The sequence below is a fragment of the Mesoplodon mirus genome (genome assembly GCF_964341445.2).
Source record: "Mesoplodon mirus genome assembly, chromosome: 18".
Classification (NCBI taxonomy): Eukaryota; Metazoa; Chordata; class Mammalia; order Artiodactyla; family Ziphiidae; genus Mesoplodon; species Mesoplodon mirus.
The window spans coordinates 5,848,250-5,867,939 of record NC_138994.1 but is presented as its reverse complement, the minus strand read 5'-3'; the positions used below and the strand labels follow the sequence as shown (position 1 = coordinate 5,867,939).

Below are 19,690 nucleotides of genomic sequence, written 5' to 3'. Positions count from 1 at the left end.
TTTAACTCCATAACACTATTAGATTTGAAATAAGAGGCCTTGACAATTCATAGTTTTCAGAATCTTTTTCTCAGAGGTAGCTGCGTGAGCACTAGATTTTGGGTAGTGCTTTTGGATTTGTTTTTAACATCCTGAATGTCCTTCATGGATCAAGGCACTAGGTTTTCCTTCCTTTTCGCTGTTAGCATTCCTGGTAGTCTCCACCTCTTACTCTTAACTGTAAACCTGATACATTTTATTCTCTGTGTTTCTGGATTTAAATTAGATAACTACACAAAAGTAGTGCTAGTGATAAGACTTTACACATGTCAGGATTTGGAATGGAAAAAATCATGTGCTCAGCACAAGATTCTTGAACTTTTCCAAGAATTAAAGTGAGATAAGAAGAATGAGGGATAGTAGAATCTGGGGGGTTGAGTGTGCTCCAGAGGATCATTAAAACTGTTCTTTCGCTTACTTCTCCGAGCTCTGCTGCCCAGTAATTTAGTACTTCTTCCTTGTATTCAGTTTTGCCACCTTAGTAGGGAACTATAATTCAAGTTCCCTTATATCTCAATGTCCATTTTTTGCAAAGAAGTGTTGGTTTCTGACATGAAAGCAAATCCTATTATTTGTAATTGAATATATTTGAATATTACAATGAGGATAGTTCACATTGGGCACTCAAGTGTTAATATTTTGTCTTTTTAGGAAATCAAAACTAGATCTCTGCAAAGACTTTTTATTGTTAAAGGCAAACATCTAGTCTTAAACTTTACAAAGGAACTATTTGGATTTGTAAGCAAGGAAATTACATATTTACTATACAAGTGTACTTATTTCGAATTATCTTTTTAAATTTGAAATTCCAAAGTCTTAATGTCTAGGGGAATTATCAATGGTGAACTAGTTAAGCTATAATATTTAAATGTGGACTCCCTGTCATCCGTTACACCTTTAATCCAACAGTGAAAATGTCATGAAGATTGTGTCTTTGTCTAGCATTAATTGCCTTTTAGTTTTTCTCATTTTTTTCTCCTCCCTAATTTAAGGAGTTTGCAGTTACCTCATATTATTTTTGGAATGTGGTATGGCAAGAACAAAAAAATTGGAGCTTATAATTATAAATAAATTCTGTGACCCTTAATGGAATTTTCAGGATTATATTGAAAACACTAATAGAAACCAAACAGTTGTTCTCTGGGCTTTAAACAGACATCCCGTTGTATAGAACATGTTTACTATAAAATAAGAGTTAAAAGAGAATAGAAAGCTGTAAAAATCCTATGATCCTAACTTCCAGAAAGAAATAAAAAATATATATACATACCCTGAGATAGATTAAGAGGAATTATATCAACATGTCCAACATGTCAATTGTAGTTCTAGATAGTGTGATGATACGATATGGGTGATTTTATCTTTTGGTTTTTGTTTTTGTATTTCTCCAAATCTTCCACAGTGAACATTATTACTTTTTTTTTTCCTTAGGCCATACCATGAGGCATGTGAGATCTTAGTTCCCCAACCAGGGATTGAACCCATGCCCCCTGCAGTGGAAGCGCAGATTTTTTAAAAAATTAATTTATTTTATTTTATTTTATTTTTGGCTGCATTGGGTCTTCACTGCAGCTTGCGGGCTTTCTCTAGTTGCAGCGAGTGGGGACTACTCTTTGTTGCAGTGTGCAGGCTTCTCATCGTGGTGGCTTCTCTTGTTGCAGAGCACGGGCTCTAGGTGCGCGGGATTCAGTAGTTGTGGCACACGGGCTCAGTAGTTGTGGTGCACGGGCTTAGTTGCTCCACAGCATGTGGGATCTTCCTGGACCAGGGCTCAAACCCGTGTCCCCTGCATTGGTAGGCGGATTCTTAACCACTGCACCACCAGGGAAGTCCCAAAAACATCTTCTTAAAAGGACTGGTTTCAGTAGAAATTAGTACCATTTCTATGTTATTTTATACTTTGGTTGCCTTAGTCACTGGACCTTTCCTGACGGCAAAGAGGAGCTTAGTGTAGGCAACAGATAATATACAAGTATGAATAAATATATTCTATTTTAAATGTAGGTATTTCTAATATAGAGTATGGCTAACACCCAAAGAAAAATCTTGGGACTTATTGCAAGGTAGAACAGAAATTATCTTTAGATTGCTTTCTGTTCTGGATTATTGTATCCACCTGGTTTTCGTCCCTCTCACTTTCACCCCTGACTCACTCACCCCTGTTGTAAATCCACTGGTGCTTGCATGTGAAGAACAGGTGTTAATTTAAAGAGATGTTTTATGGAATGATGTAATGAAGCCTTTTGTAAGTCGTCTTGACTTGTGGTTCTCAACACATCCCTTGTTTTCTTTAGATTGAAGTGTATAAATGAGAACTGTGACTTGGACAGACCTTTTTTTTTTTTTTTGTGATCTTTACAGTAATAAGTTCCCCGTTAGACAGTTGTCATTTGCCTTATGACTTCTTGTTCGTAAGTTATCCCCAAGAGGTTGAGAAATTCCTGTTTTGAAAAGTCCAGAAAGTCTTTGGTGACTTGCTGTTTCATTTTTATTGTCCTTTTCTTTTCGGTTGTAGAAAACAGGATCACACTCACCTTTCCTTTATCTGCCAACATTTACTATCTGCGAACCTTAAACTGAGTAAACGCCTGGAGAGAATTAAGAGAATGTATTGCCCTAAGCCAGCCACTGTATGGAATGAATTGACTTCTCTCCTCTGCACCCAGAATGGTGCTGGGCACTCACGTTGTTGTACAAATCGCTCTCTGTGTTCTGGAGTTCAGTGAAAGTGGTTATTAGGTCAGGCTTAGAATTATTCCACAGTTAAGAAATACTTCCGTTAGAATTTAGTAGAGTCCTTCAGATTAACTTGTAATTTGAAAAACCAGAATTGAGATTGTGAAATAAAGTGGGCTTAAAAAAAGTTTTTTTCCAGTAAGACAATTACCACAAAGCCAGTTGGCAATGGTTTTCCTAGACAATTTGGCTTTTGATCTCTTGAGAATCTAGGGTTCTTATGAAGAGCAATTGGTCTGATTGCCCTGTGGTTCCTGTTAGTTAAATATGGTTTGTAGCTAAGCAGCCGGTAAGGAAATCACTGACTGTTTGCCCATGTTCCCCTTGAAAATACTACCTGCTCTTTGGCTTTAATTTAGAATGATTTTTAAAAAAATATAGAATAGCTATTAAGTATTACCTACACTGATTAGACTGAGAAGTAGAACATAACATCAGTCATTTTTGGTCCCTTAATTTTATGGAAAATACTGTTAGCTGGTTTCTGGTTTAAGAAATAGCCCGATTATTATACTACTTACTAAAACTAACTAAAACCAAAACAACAAAAACTCTCTGAGTAATGGACTAGAAACAAATTGGCAAATTTTCAAAAACTTGTAAGTTTTTAATGGTATAGGAGTTTGAAAATGCAAATATTCATGCATGACTACATTGTTAATCCATAATTGAGCAGGTATAGTGTGATGCTGTTTTATAGTTTTAATTTGGAACTTCAGGGAGCAGACTGTGATGGCTCTACATTTGTATCCAAGATCAGTAATTAAATAATTAGTCTATTTTTTTTCTTTTTTTTTTTTTTTTTTAATGCGGTACGTGGGCCTCTCACTGTTGTGGCCTCTCCCGTTGCGGAGCACAGGCTCCGGACGCGCAGGCTCAGCGGCCATGGCTCACGGGCCCAGCCGCTCCGCGGCGTGTGGGATCTTCCCGGACCGGGGCACGAACCCGTGTCCCCTGCATCGGCAGGCGGACTCTCAACCACTGCGCCACCAGGGAAGCCCTATCAGTCTATTTTTTAATTGATTTATAACACGGGAGTTTATTATGAAAAGTAGGTGTCTATTTCTTTAAATCCTTTATTAGAACACGGCTTTTGGGTTACCTAATCTAGAGCAGTAGTGTCCAATAAAAATAGAATGCAAGTCACATATGTAATGTTAAAGTTCCTAATAGCCACATTAAAAGAAGTAAAAAGAGATGGGTGAAATTCATCTTAATATATTTTATTTGGGGAATTCCCTGGAGGTCCAGTGGTTAGGACTGGGCACTTTCACTGCCGGGGCCCAGGTTCAATCCCTGGTCAGGGAACTAAGATCCTGCAAGCTGTGTGGTGTGGCCAAAAAAATATATATATGATATATATATATATATATTTATATATATGTATGTATATATACACACACATATATAAGTAAAGTGTATATATATATAAAATTTAATCCAATATATCTAGAATATTAACATTTCAGTATTAGCGAGATATTTTACTTTTTTTTTGTACTAAGTCTTCAAAATCCAGTGTATATTTTACAGTGTATTTCAGTTTGAAACCAGCCACATTTCAAGTGCTCAGTAACCACATATGGCTACTGACTACTGTATTGAATTATGTGGGTCTAGAGTTTCCTACATTCACATGCAGTAGAATCTACATAAATTGGCATATTACGCAGATGTCTATGCAAATCAAGTCCTGAGAAACACAAGGCAGATCCTGATGCTTTTAGCCTAGGAGGCAGATTTTTTTTTTTTAATTGGGGTGTGGTTGTTTTACAATGTTGTGTTAGTTTCTACTGTACAGCAAAGTGAAGTAGAGTCCCCTGGGCTATACAGCAGGTTCTCATTAGTTACCTGTTTTATACATGTTAGTGTTTATATGTTAATCCTAATCTCCCAATTCATCCCACCCGCCCTTTCCCCCCTGGTGTCCATACGTTTGTTCTCTACATCTTTGTCTCTATTTCTGCCTTGCAAACTGGTTCGTCTGTACCATTTTTCTAGATTCCACAAATATGTGTTAATATACGATATTTGTTTTTCTCTTTCTGACTTACTTCACTCTGTATGACAGTCTCTGGGTCTGTCCACGTCTGTACAAATGACCCAATTTCGTTCCTTTTTATGGTTGAGGCAGATTTTTAACTTGGCCCTAATGTGGATATTGTAAGAGAGTTCTAATGGCCTTTGATTTCTTTTTTTTTTAATTTTATTGGAATAGAGTTGACTTACAATGTTGTGTTAGTTTCAGGTGTATAGCAAAGTGATTCAGTTATACATATATTTATTCTTTTTCAGATTCTTTATCCCTATAGGTTATTATAGAATACTGAGCAGAGTTCCCTGTGCTATACAGTAGGTCCTTGTTGGTTATCTATTTTATATATAGTAGTGCGTGTATGTTAATCCCAAATACCTAATTTATCCCTCCCCTCCACGTTTCCCTTTTAGTAACCATAAGTTTGTTTTCCAAATCTGTGTCTGTTTCTATTTTGTAAATAAGTTAATTTGTATCATTTTAAAAAATTAGATTACACATATGAGTGATATCATATATTTGTCTTTCTCTGTCTGACTTCACTTAGTATGATAATCTCTAGGTCCCTCCATGTTGCTGCAAATGACATTATTTCATTCTTTTTTATGGCTGTGTAATTCCATTGTATATATATACCACATCTTTATTCATTCCTCTGTCGATGGACGTTTAGGTTGCTTCCATGTCTTGGCTATAGTAAACAGTGCTGCAGTGAACACTGGGGTGCATGTATCTTTTCAAGTATGGTTTTCTCCAGGTCTGTGCCCAGGAGTGGGATTGCTGGATCATATGGTAGTTCTATTTTTAGTTTTTTAAGGGACCTCCATACCGTTCTCCATAGTGGTTGTAGGCCTTTGATTTCCTGTTGAGAGTAAAATTCGACATGGTTACAATGCTTCAGCGTGTAGCATGAGCTTCAGTTACTGCTTTCATTAGCCAATGTTTAGCATACATGTACCACTGCCCAGGTAGCATCGCATTGGTCCTGTGGCAGGTTAATCTTGGGGGTGGAGATGGGGGGCTGGGGGTGTGACTGCAAGAGAGTGGTAGCTGAAAATGCTCGGGAGGTGCCTAAGACATTGTTAAAAAAAATCCCAAGCACCTAGGAAACTTAACTTATTCCCCTCTAATGTTGTTGGAAGATTTAGTTTATTTATGGAAACATATTGGCCTGACTGGGGCAAATACCTCATCCTGACATTCTCATCTCTTTGCTTTACTGAACTTTTTCACCGGTGGAACTTAAGCCCTTGGTACTTGAGGAGGGAAATACTTTAGATCTGTGGCATAAGTGTAAAGCATACACTGGTTTAGAAAACTTAGTACAAAAAGAAGAACGTAAAGTATCTCATTAATAGTTTTTGTATGATCACATGTTAAGATGATAACATTTTGGTTATATTAGATTAAAGAAAATGTATTATTAAAGTTAATTTACCTCTTTCTTTTTACTTTTTAAATATGGCGCCTAGAAAATTTAAGATTACATATGTGGCTTGTATTAGATCGCTATTGGATGGTGCTGCCTTCGTTTTTTTTTTGCTGTTCGCGGGCCTCTCACTGCTGTGGCCTCTCCCGTTGCGGAGCACAGGCTGCGGACGCGCAGGCTCAGCGGCCATGGCTCACGGGCCCAGCCGCTCCACGGCATGTGGGATCTTCCTGGAACGGGGCACGAACCCGCGTCCCCTGCATCGGCAGGCGGACTCTCAACCACTGCGCCACCAGGGAAGCCCAGTATTTTTTTTTTAATTAATTAATTGATTGATTGATTTTTGGCTGTATTGGGTCTTCGTTGCTGCACGCGGGCTTTCTCTAGCTGTGGCGAGCAGGGGCTACTGTTCGTTGTGGTGCGCGGGCTTCTCGCTGTGGTGGCTTCTCTTGTTGCGGAGCGTGGGCTCTAGGCACACGGGCTTCAGTAGTTGTGGCAGGTAGACTCAGTAGTGTGGCTCTCGGGCTCTAGAGCTCAGGCTCAGTAGTTGTGGCGCACAGGCTTAGTTGCTCCGTGGCATGTGGGATCTTCCCAGACCAGGGATTGAACCCGTGTTCCCTGCATTGGCAGGCAGATTCTTAACCACTGCGCCACCAGGGAAGTCCCTGCCTTAGATTTTTAATTGTTCAATTAAAGACTGCCATGAGGGGACTGACCCTGCTTTCCTGAATATGTGCTTGAAAGCTTGATCAATTGATGCCATCTTTGCAGTAGCAAGGGTGTATGCTGTTTCTGTCCCCCCAAGAAAGAGAAGGAGAACAGCAGCACAGCCCTCTTGAATTCTGTAAGGACCCCAGATTCTGAACAGCTTGGTGATCATTTAACTTGCTGCTCTGAAAACACAAGACCTGTCGGTTTTGTCACCAGTTCGCCCAGTCCTTTTTATGAAAGGACCAGTAATTAGGTGTTTATTCATGCCTTCTCCAAGAAATAAATCAAGCACTCTAGTAAAGTGTACGTATTTGTATGTATTCTACCTTTCCGTAAATGTTCTCACTGTCCCAGAGAACCATCTCAATATACTTTGATCCATATATACTTTAGTCTTTGACTCCTACTCATAGTTATTTTTTACAGCTTCTTAAGACTACTTGGTCTGTATTGCTATTTCCATGACCCCAAGCTATTCAGAAAGAGGACTCAAGGTGGTTAGCTGGCTTGGCTTCTCCTTGAGCATTTCCCTGGGGTGTTTATGAACCTGGGGACAACCTGAATGCCTGGTTTTTAGCTTCTCTTCTTTCTCATCCCAGACTGAGGAATTTTAGAAACAAAATTACTCTTTTTTTTTTTGAGTGGGAGAATCCCAGGCAGGTCCTTGCTTATGTGTTTAAACCTGTAGTCTTGGAATTAGCTCTCTGCCTTCCCTGAACACCCATATCCCACATTTTGTTCTTAAAGATCAAACTTAGGTTTATTGTGTTTCTACCTCCCAGTCCACCTAAAAGGAGTGTAAAGTGGAAAGAAAGGAACTCACATCTGTTGAGCATGTGTTGTGTGCTAGACCCTGGGCTGGGTGCTCAAGAAATACTATCTCAGTAACCCTGAGGGGTGGGAATTATGACCTCTGTTTGATAGAGGAGGAAATGGAAATCTGGAAGTTAAGTAATTTCTCAGCTTCACATACCTCTGAGAGATAATGGATTCTAGAACGTGACGTCATGCCCACATTGTCATCCTGGTTTAGGAGAAAGAAGCTGCGGTGTGGTTCCAGAGGTAGAGATTTGAATGTATATGTATTGTTCTGAACTGGGAGAAACATGGAAGATCCTTTCCAAAGCACCTTTTATCCCCAATCACAGACCCGATGCCTGTGTTGGATAGATTGTTTCCCCTTACTGGGGCTTGTAGTGACCATATAAACCTTCGGTTTGCAGTTGTGACCCCTGATTCCAGCAGAATGGCCCAATGGAATCAGCTACAGCAGCTGGACACACGGTACTTGGAGCAGCTTCATCAGCTGTACAGTGACAGCTTCCCGATGGAGCTACGGCAGTTTCTGGCCCCTTGGATCGAGAGTCAAGATTGGTAAGTCCTTCTTGAGAAACTCCCCGAATTGTTAGGTTTTAGTTTGAGACAAGAGACATGATCTGCTCTAAGTTAACTCTTTGCTAACTATTTCATTGAAAAGCTTATGGGTACAGGTGATGGGATAAAAGAGAACAGAAGATAGAGAGGTCATTTTAGTCCTGTAACAACATTTTCTACATTAGAAGGGCATCTGGGCAGCTGTCTTTTGGCACATTGAAGCAGCCTGCTTGGTGGTAGATGTTTTGAAGCCTGACTTTAATCTCATTTGCTTGATGAGATGCTCTGTGTGTCCTGACACTTCAGGGACATGCTATAGATATACATAGATATATAGATATATATATTTTTTATTGGAGTATAATTGCTTTACAGTGTTGTGTTAGTTTCTGCCGCACAGCGAAGTGAATTTTTTTTATCTGAATGAGAATTCTGTCGTGGGGAAAAGTTTGGGTTCGTACTTCTGATTCCCCTTTCATTAAGGGAAAGAAACACAGAGTCAGAGAAATAGACTCGTTCATAGAGGAGATAATGGTACAGAATCCCAACAAGTATTTCCTTCACTTTTTTTTTTTTGATATTTATTTATTTTATTATTTATTTATTTTGGCTGCTCCAGGTCTTAGTTGCGGCACACGGGATCTTTAGTTGCAGCATGCGGGATCTGTTCCCCGACCAGGGATTGAACCTGGGCCCCCTGCAGTGGGAGCATGGAGTCTTACCCACTGGGCCACCAGGGAAGTCCCTCCTTCACTTTAATGTATTCAGATCCACCTATTATTTTGGTTTAATTCAGGCCCCTGACCTAGTTTTTCCAGAATTTGGTAAGGGGCCAGAGAGGTGATTCAGAGATGTCAGAAATAGGCCACCCTAGCTTGGGATTGCTTATTTGCTACTAAAAGTCTGACCAGAGTTGACTGAGAATTTAAAGCAAAACAACATACCTGTTCACTCAAGTATTTGATAAATATAGAACTATGACAGTGGCTAATAGTATCTGGAATAATTGTTGATAATTTTTAAATTGATGACATTTATGGTTGCTGAGCAAGATGCATCTAAAATGATGAGTGGGTTATAGCATCAGGTTTGCCTTGGGTTTTTTCCTCCTTGATGGTGATTTCTGCGTGCATGCATGTGTATGTGTGTGTGTGTAGGTTTCAGAATCATCATTCTTTATCCTCTTCCTTTTCCTAGGGCATATGCGGCCAGCAAAGAATCACATGCAACTTTGGTGTTTCATAATCTCTTGGGTGAAATTGACCAGCAGTATAGCCGCTTCCTGCAAGAGTCCAATGTTCTCTATCAGCACAACCTGCGAAGAATCAAGCAGTTCCTTCAGGTGTGATGAGAAACTGAACCCGCAGAGGAGGGTTTTATCTTTCTTTCCTGAAAGTCTCTTTTCTCATTTGGCTAAATAATGAGAACGTATCTTGTACTTTAAATCCAAGGAGAAGTAACTAGCCCTTTGAGTATCGTTGCCTGAAATTCACTTCTTTGGTTCACTGAAATAATAATGTGATTGCTATGTTAATCTTATTATGTTAGCATGTTAATAACATGGTTGTGATGAGGGCAGGTGACTAGGAAGAGGACTCTTACTTTTCAGTGTTAAAGGTTCGACCATAAATGGATACTCCTTGACAAAGTCAGTTGCCTCCCTGTAAGACTGGGATAACACACTGTCCAAAGACACACGACCAAGCCTTCTCTCAGTGAAGTACAGCTCCTCATGACTGCCTTTCTTCCTCTTTTCTTCCCTTCATCTCCCACTGATTGCAGCCAGGCTCTGAGGCCTTTGCTGTGTTGTTTCATGTAGTAAATGTCATGCTTTCCCTAATTTATGAGGAAGTTAGCAAAGTGCAGTCCACATCTCCTTAGTCTCCTGCCACTTTTCATTCTCTTTCTCTCCTACGTACAGAGCAGATACCTTGAGAAGCCAATGGAGATTGCCCGAATTGTGGCCCGGTGCCTGTGGGAAGAGTCCCGCCTCCTCCAAACTGCAGCCACTGCAGCCCAGGTGAGGCCTGGGAAGAAACAAAGCACTGTTGAAATGTGCTTCCTTCGTGTGTACAAAGATGTGCTTGCTCTTCCAGGGTCTTTAGGACGTGCACTGACCTATGGGGAGAAGTGGGTGTTTGGGGTTTTTGGGTTCTTTGGTTTTTGTTGTTGTTTGGGGGTTTTTTTGGTTATTTTGGCCATGCCACGTGTGGCATGTGGGATCTTAGTTCCCTGACCAGGGATCGAACCCACGCCCCTTGCGTTGGAAGCACAAGAGTTTTAACCACTGGACCACCAGGGAAGTCCCTGGGTTTTGTTTTATACAATGAAAATAACTTTTTTTTCTTGCGTATAAAATGCATTCTACTTTTTAAGAAAAACTAAAACATTACAGAAAATTACAAGAAAGTTAAAAAACAAAGATCTGAAATGTCCCTCACTCTTTTTTTTTTTAACATCTTTATAGGAGTATAATTGCTTTACAATGTTGTGTTAGTTTCTGCTGCATAACAAAGTGAATCAGCTATATGTATACATATATCCCCATATCCCCTCCCTCTTGCGTCTCCCCTCCAGCCTCCCTATCCCACCCCTCTAGGTGGTCACAAAGCATCAAGCTGATCTCCCTGTGCTATGCGGCCGCTTCCCACTAGCTGTCTCTTTTACATTTGGTAGTGTATATATGTCCACGCCACTCTCTCACTTTGTCCCAGCTTACCCTTCCCCCTCCCTGTGTCCTCAAGTTCATTCTCTATGTCTGTGTCTTTATTCCTGTCCTGACCCTAGGTTCTTCAGAACCTTTTTTTTTTTTTTGATTCCATATATATATGTGTTAGCATACGGTATTTGTTTTTCTCTTTCTGACGTACTTCACTCTGTATGACAGACTCTAGGTCCATCCACCTCACTACAAATAACTCAATTTCGTTTCTTTTTATGGCTGAGTAATATTCCGTCGTGTCTATGTGCCACATCTTCTTTATCCATTCATCTGTCGAGGGACACTTAGGTTGCTTCCATGTCCTGGCTATTGTAAATAGAGCTGCAATGAACATTGTGGTACATGACTCTTCTTGAATCATGGTTTTCTCAGGGTATATGCCCAGTAGTGGGATTGCTGGGTCATATGGTAGTTCTATTTTTAGTTTTTTAAGGAACCTCCATACTGTTCTCTATAGTGGCTGTATCAATTTACATTCCCACCAACAGTGCAAGAGGGTTCCCTTTTCTCCACACCCACTTCAGCATTTATTGTTTGTAGATTTTTTGATGATGGACATTCTGACTGGTGTGAGGTGATAACCTCATTGTAGTTTTGATTTGCATTTCTCTAATGATTACTCACTCCTCTCTTCATTGTCTCTTCCCAGGAATCCAACATTAATAGTCTGATATATATCCTTTCATACCTTTCTCCAGGCTCCCATAAACTATAGAAAATACACACACACACATTATATTTAAATTGGTTTACTTTTCTGCATCTTGCTTTCTCATTTAATTATGTCATGTAAATCCTTCTAAGTCAAGTAGTATAAAGCTAACTCACTTTATTTGCTGCATAATATTCTGTGGTATAGATCTGCTATAATTTACTCAATTATTACCCCTTTGATAGACAGTCACTTCTTTCCGGGTCTTTTTTTTTCCTCCACTGTAAATATTAGTGCAGTGCCTTCCTATATATCTTTATATATTCATGCTTTGATTTCTCTACTATGGATTTCCAGGCATGGACTTGTTAGGTCAAGGGGTGTGTGTGTGTGTGTGTGTGTGTGTGTGTGTGTGTATAAAATATATATAAATTTTTTATAGATAGTTCTGGATTGTTTTCCCCAAAGGCTGTAACAGTTCACATTTGCACCAGAAGGATATGACAGTGTATTATTTTTGGGAGCCACCTGGGGGGATGGTTTGGTATTGAATCATTCAGGTTCATACGCATTTCTCTTTGTGGTTAAGTTTGAGAATAATCTCACTAGAGCTAGAGATACAATTAGTTTAGGGAATAGGGATTATGTGATGCTAACAGGCCCATCGGGGGAACACATATTGATATATGATAGTCATATCTATCTATCTAGATCGTCTAATCTATTATGTGTATATGTGTATGTGTATCCTACTGTGTGCTGGTTGTTATGGCCCCCTGCTTTAGAGGAGGTTGTGGTCTGGGAGAAACAGAAAATCAAACAACTTTATAATGCAGTAAAATACAAATTATTAAAATATACTGAAAAAGATGAAAAAACTTAATTAGATCAATAACCATAAAAATATATTGAAAAAGACTTTAAAAAAATTACACACCCAGGGCCCAAATCCCACCAAAAAAGCCAATAGGCCAGATGGTTTAAAAGTTTTAACAAACTTTTGTGGTACAAATTGTTCCAGTATCATTTAAACTCTTCCAAAGTGTAGGGGAAAAAAAAGAGATGTTTCCAGCTTATTTTATGAGGCTAGAATAATGCTAATATCAAGACCTAAAAAGACAGTGTAAGTAAAGAAAAGGTTAAGATTTTTGCATCCTGCTTAGTATACAAAGCATGGTTTATATTCTAGGAATGCAAGGGTGGCTTAACATTAGGGATTCTATTAATGTAATTCATTAAATTAGTAAGTTAAGAAGAAAAGTTGTATTTTTGTTAGATGACAAAATTTAGTGTCCATTCTAGATTTTAAAAATAAGGAACTTTCGGGCTTCCCTGGTGGCGCAGTGGTTGAGAGTCCGCCTGCCAATGCAGGGGACACGGGTTCGTGCCCCGGTCCGGGAAGATGCCACATGCCGCGGAGCGGCTGGGCCCGTGAGCCATGGCCGCTGAGCCTGCGCGTCCGGAGCCTGTGCTCCGCAGCGGGAGAGGCCACAACAGTGAGAGGCCCGCATACCGCAAAAGAAAAAAGGAACTTTCTTAACAAAGAAAGAATATTTGTCAGAAACCAAAGGGAACATGACATACAGTGGTGAAGCACTAATCTCATTAAAAACAGTTACAAGATTGAGGGTGCCTGCTGCCATTGATATTTTTCTGACAGATCCAGCCATTGTAATAAGACAGAAAAAGGGAGTGTTAATGTTGGAAAGCAAAAGACAAACTTTTAAGAAAACAAAACACAATTATTGGAAGTAACAAGGGTTCAGAAAAGTGATTGTGTTCAAGATAAATGTTTTAAGAATCAGTAGTTCTCTTATACAATAGCAACAATAACCCTCCATTACATGACACTGTAATGGAAGCAAAGATTGGATTCATAACAGGAAAGACAAATGTATATGATACGCATATATTATTGACATGTATGATAAAATGTCTAGAAGGATATATACCGAAGCATTAATGTTGTTGATTACAGGAGACTTCTTTAGTTTCCCTGAGGTGTTTTCTTTAATATCCTATAATCAGGGAATTTTTTTTCTTTTTTTTCCCCCTTCTTTTAATAAAAATATGGTAGAGTACACATAACATGAAATTTACCATCCCTTTTTTTTCTTTTAGCTGTGCTGTGTGGCTTATGGTTGGGATCTTAGTTCCTCGACCAGGGATCAAACCCATGCCCCCAGCAGTGGAGGCGTGGAATCCTAACCACTGGTGCGCCAGGGAATTCCTGCATCTTAACCATTTTTAAGTGTACCATTCAGTAGTGTTAAGTTCATCACGTTGTTGTGAACCAATCTCCAGAACTTTTTTCATCTTGCAAAACTAAAATTCTATATCTATTGGACTGTAGCTCCCCATTCCCCCCGGACGCTGGCACCACCATTCTAACTTCCTGTCTCTATGAATTTGACCACTCTATGTACCTCATATAAATGGAATCATACAGTATATGTCTTTTTGTGACTGGCTTATTTCACTTAGCATAAAGTCATTAAGGTTTATCCATGTTGTAGCAGGTGTCAGAATTCCCTTCCTTTCAAAGGCTGAATACTATTCATTGTGTGGCTCTGTCACATTTTGTTTATTCATTCATCTGTTGATGGACACGTGGGCGGCTTCCACCTTTTGGCTATTGTGAAGAATGCTGCTATGAACATGGGTGTACAGTTTTTTCTTTTTTTCTTTTTTTAATTTATTTTTGACTGCGTTGGGTCTTCATTGGCACCGGCTTAGTTGCTCCGCGGCATGTGGCATCTTCCCAGACCAGGGCTTGAACCCGTGTCCCCTGAATTGGCAGGCGGATTCCCAACCCCTGCGCCACCAGGGAAGTCCCCAATTTTTTCTTTTTAAAGACAAAAATGTAGCAGGGACAAAGAAGAAAGAACACCTACGTCTAATTGAAAGAGTCAGGAACGGCATCATACAGAAAGGAGAGGTACTGTTTGAGCCGAGACTCAATGCTTATTGTATGGGCATCAGGCAGATGGTAAGGAGACCACAGTGTAGAGAGAAAGAAGATGGTGTTCAGACAGAAACAGGACTGCATGTCTTCTTGGGAGCCAAGTGTAGAAAGTTCAGCATCTGACTGGGTAAAAGGAAGATAAGGTGGTCAAGGGCCACATCATGACAATCTTCCTAGTTACTCATGCCTGGCAATTTGGCCTTGGAAGAGCGGTTTACCACAAGGGCCTTGGGCCCAGACCTCCTGGGTTTGAACGCCATAGATCTGCCGCTTGCTGTGTAACCTCAGGCAAACTGTTGACTCTCTCTGTTCCTCCACTGGGAATAATAATAGCACCGACTTCATAGAATTAAATTAATTCCTGTGTGTAAGATGCATAGAACAGTACCTGACACATAAATGCAAAATAAATGTTAACTGTTTTCTATTGCTGCTATCATCCTCCTCCTCCTCCTCCTCCTCATCATCCTCCTCATCCTCGTCCTCACCACATCTGTAGGAAATGGGGACCAACTAAAGAATTTTAAGCAGAAAGCTGATAGGCTCGGATGTGGATGAGGGGGTAACTGATAATCCTCACTGTTCAAGACTCGGGCGTCAGGGAGGTTAGCCAAATGGCACTTGTCTGTGTATCACTAGAGTTTGCTGTTGTGGAGAACCTTTATGTTTGCATCCTGTTCCATAAGATAAAAATAATCAATTTAAGCCCATTTGGATAGAGACACCAACTTTGCCATGAGAGTTAGAAAAGCCGTTAAGTCCCAAGAATGGTCCCAATCGTATTGATCAGGGGCTGGCGAACGACACGCAGGGCCCAAATCCCGCCTGCTGCATGTTTTTGTAAATGAAGTGTTTTTGGAACACAGTCGCACACATTCACTTATGCACTGTCTCTGGCTGCTTTCATGCCGCAGTGGCAGGGCTGGGTAGTTATACAGTCATACAGACTGTATGGCCGACAAAGCCAAAAAATACTTACCACCTGGCCCTTAGACAAAAAGTTTGCAGCCCGTAATGCAGAGCTACCTCAACCCAGGCCTCACTGTTTTGTCTGTTTACATCATCTGGCATATTCCCACCTGCCTTTCGTGGGTAAAGCCCGAGGAAACAGGAAGACAAGTGAGCGTGATCCCTTGTCTCCCAGGGCTCTCAGTCTAATTGGGTGGTAGGTGCACAAACACTTCAAGGGAGAAAGACGTAGAGGAGGAAGTGAGTACTTTTGCTTAGGGAAGTTGAATAAGGTTTCACAGGGGAGCAAACATTTGCGCCGAGTTTGAAGGTGAGTGAGTTCCGCTGTGCTAGGCTGAGTGGACGGGGGTGGGGAGTCAGTGTGGAAACACATTGTGTGTGGGGAAGGGTGGGTAGTTTGCAGTGACTCAAGCACAGGGAGGGAAGGTTTCAGTTGTTGGATTGTCTGAAACATCTGTCTGTGCTGGGCTGAGACGTTTATACCTGGAAGCAGTGGGGAGTCAATAGATTTGACTAACGTATCAGAAGCAGGTTTCTGTGGACAATGACTGATCACATCTATTTTCTCCCTTTAAGTGCAGTACCAATTTAGAAATAGACATGGGAGTTGAATACAGATTAAAATATCAGCTGTATTGTTGGTAAACAAGACCAAATACATGACTTGGATGGGTGACCATGGAGGCTTTATTTATCTGTCTATCTACTTATATTGTAGTGTAGTTGATTTATAATGTTTCAGGTGTACAGCAAAGTGATTCAGTTACACATGTACATGTATCTATTCTTTTTCAAATTATTTTCCCATTTAGGTTGTCACATAACATTGAGCAGTGTTCCCTGTGCTATACAGTAGGTCCTTGTTGTTTAGATACCTGTCCCCTGGGTCAGGTCTTGGGGTGACAGACTGAGTTTGCAGGGGCAGCACTGCCCCAGTCATCCTTATGGAACTTCAAAGACCACTCACTAATGCCCACTGAAGAGAGACATAGGTCCCTAGAACTGCTTCTAGAAACCAAGCCCTCGCTTCTGCCCCAGGAGTGCCCCAGGAAGGCAAGAGTGGGAGGAGAGAGGCACCAGCTTAAGTGCTGGGCCCTTCGAAGATCTCCATGTGCTAGAGTCTTTCTCCCAACCTCACTCATCCGATGAATCACTCCCCCTGTGAAGAGAGTAAGGGTGGAGGTCGCCTTCCCAGAACTTCTAAGGGAAGTCTGTATTCTGTGGGCTTGGACAGGGTCCACTGGAAAAGGAGAGTATGGTTCCCTCTAAAGCTGGCATGTTTAGATCTATTTTGGAGACTTCTGGCAGCAGTGTAGAGAGCAGATTGGAAGTGAGCGAGATTAGAGGCAAAGGGATCAACAGTCGGGGCTTGAACTGAGCCAGTGGGGCTAGAGATCAGTTGGAGAGATTACGGAATATAGAGCCAGGAAGATTTGGTGGCTCAGTGTGAAATCAAAGACAACCCAGAATTTCTAGTTTGGGAAACTGGGTATATAATGTCTTTCTTGGACTCTCAGTTCTGTTCCATTGGCTGATATCTCCATCCTATGCCAGTAGCACACTGTCTTGGTCACTTGCAGCTTTTACATGGTCTTTTTTGTCCGAAGACGTCCTATTACTTTGACAAAACTTATTTGTAAGTTTCATGTGCAATTCGACCTTTTCAAGGCACCAGCCTCCCCCTTCTCCCCTGAGATAATATTTCTTTCTTTCTTTTTTTTTTTTTTTTTTTGCGGTACGCGGGCCTCTCACTGTTGTGGCCTCTCCCGCTGTGGAGCACAGGCTCCGGACGCGCAGGCTCAGCGGCCGTGGCTCACGGGCCCAGCCGCTCCGCGGCATGTGGGATCTTCTCGGACCGGGGCACGAACCCGTGTCCCCTGCATCGGCAGGCAGACTCTCAACCACTGCACCACCAGGGAAGCCCTGAGATAATATTTCTTGATAGGGAATTTCACCCTGGGACAGACTGTTTTTTTTATTATCCCACAGAAATGTACTGGACACCCCCGTGCTTTTTTTTTTTTTTTTTTTTTTTTGGCCGCACCTCCTGGCGGGCGGGATCTTAGTTCCTCGACCAGGGATCGAACCCCTGCCCCCTGCAGTGGAAGCATGGATTCTTAACCACTGGACCACCAGGGAAGTCCCCCTGCCCAATGCATTTATTTATTATTATTTTAAAATTTAATTTTTATTTTATATTGGGATATAATTGATTTACAATGTTGTGTTAGTTTCAGGTGTACAGCAAAGTGATTTAGTTATACACATACATATATCCATTCTTTTCCGGGATCTTTCCCATATAGGTTATTAGAGAACACGGAGTAGAGTTCCCTGTGCTGTACGGTAGGTCCCGCCCGATGCATTAAAAGAGGCATCTAGCATCTGCTGTCATAAATTGTTCTGAATTTTCTTATATATATACTTACCTAGAATGAGTTTTCTGAAGGCGGGCACTGTGTCTTAGCTGAACATGTGGTCTCCTAGTGCAATACGTAGAGTGGGTTTATAGTATGACCTAGAGGTAAAAAGCCAAGGATACAGGTAAAAGTGGGAGAGCTTTCTTGGCACCAGACGGACAGCACCTGGAGAGCACCGGCTGCCATGTAACCACCTTGCCCCTCACAAGGGCAGCAGCAGCTCAGGCCAAGCAGGAAGGGTAGTGGGGGTGGATGGGGACTAGACAGAGCTGTTTTTCTCCCCGTACCTCCAGCATTCACGTGTACATCGGCTCCCTTTTTTGGCAGCAAGGGGGCCAGGCCAACCATCCCACAGCCGCCGTGGTGACGGAGAAACAGCAAATGCTGGAGCAACACCTACAGGATGTCCGGAAGCGTGTCCAGGTGAAGCAAGTCTAGGGCAGGAAGACTTTCCTTGGGGAAGTTGCCTGTGGGTCCTGCGTGTATCTTCTGTGAGGTTTTTAATCCTATTCAGAAACTTCCTTTTCCCTCTCCCCAGGGAAATCCTTTTTACTTCTGTTTTGGTTTGTTTTAAACAGGATCTAGAACAGAAAATGAAAGTGGTAGAGAATCTCCAGGATGACTTTGATTTCAACTACAAAACCCTCAAGAGTCAAGGAGGCAAGTGAATATTAGAGACGTTAAAATCTCCTGTAGAAAGTGAGTTTGTACTACTTGAGTCTCAGGACTTGCTTGTTCAGACTCGGGGGAGTGGGTGCTCAGGCGCTGCTGGCACTTAAGGGAGCCTCGTTACTGAGGATAGGAGTATTCCGTCAGCTCAAGGAGTTTCTCCTTCCTTCTCAGATATGCAAGATCTGAATGGAAACAACCAGTCAGTGACCAGGCAGAAGATGCAGCAGCTCGAACAGATGCTTACTGCGCTGGACCAGATGCGGCGAGTAAGAGCAGTGGACACCTCCGCCTGCCTGTCGCACTCACGTGCAGGGCTTGGGCATCTCAGGGAAGAACTTGCTTGTTTTCTAATGGGTTCCTTCTCTGGAATTGACTAAAGACTGGTGAGAGACGGTCTGAGGAAATGTTTTCTGACTTTGTTTTTGGTTTCCAACCAGAGCATCGTGAGTGAGTTGGCAGGGCTTTTGTCAGCTATGGAGTACGTGCAGAAAACTCTCACGGATGAAGAGCTGGCGGACTGGAAGAGGCGGCAGCAGATAGCTTGCATTGGAGGCCCTCCCAACATCTGCCTAGATCGGCTAGAAAACTGGTAAAACAGAAAAGAGAAGTTTTTCCTTTCTTTCTAGAAAGCTGTGCTAAATTATGGTCAGAACTGCAGGCCCAAAGAGTTGCTACTACATTTCAGAGGTGGGGACTTTAACATACTCAAATTTAGTCTAAGGGTTAAAACTTTTACTTTATTTGGACAATTTTTTTTAATGAAAATGTACTTATATTGCTATATTTTATTTTTTTTAAAACAAATTATTTATTTATTTGTTTGGGGTTTTTTTGGCTGCATTGGGTCTTCGTTGCTGCACGCGGTCTTTCTCTGGTTGCAGCGAGCGCAGGCTGCTCTTCGTTGCGGTGCTTGGGCTTCTCATTGCGGTGGCTTCTCTTGTTGCGGAGCCCAGGCTCTAGTGCGTG

General features: G+C 41.4%; 1 protein-coding gene across 5 annotated transcripts in view; it reads left to right on the top strand.

Moving 5' to 3' along the window:
• The window catches only part of STAT3 (signal transducer and activator of transcription 3), a 60,905-nt gene that overhangs the window by 22,192 nt on the left and 19,023 nt on the right, over positions 1-19,690 (top strand). For all 5 annotated transcript variants that reach the window (XM_082605050.1, XM_082605049.1, XM_082605047.1 and 2 more), the window contains exons 2-8: positions 8,174-8,324; positions 9,522-9,666; positions 10,246-10,344; positions 18,380-18,475; positions 18,631-18,712; positions 18,896-18,990; positions 19,162-19,313. In XM_082605050.1, coding sequence (XP_082461176.1) covers positions 8,197-8,324; positions 9,522-9,666; positions 10,246-10,344; positions 18,380-18,475; positions 18,631-18,712; positions 18,896-18,990; positions 19,162-19,313 — 797 coding nt within the window. In that variant the 5' untranslated portion in view covers positions 8,174-8,196. The remainder of the gene's footprint in view (positions 1-8,173; positions 8,325-9,521; positions 9,667-10,245; positions 10,345-18,379; positions 18,476-18,630; positions 18,713-18,895; positions 18,991-19,161; positions 19,314-19,690) is intronic.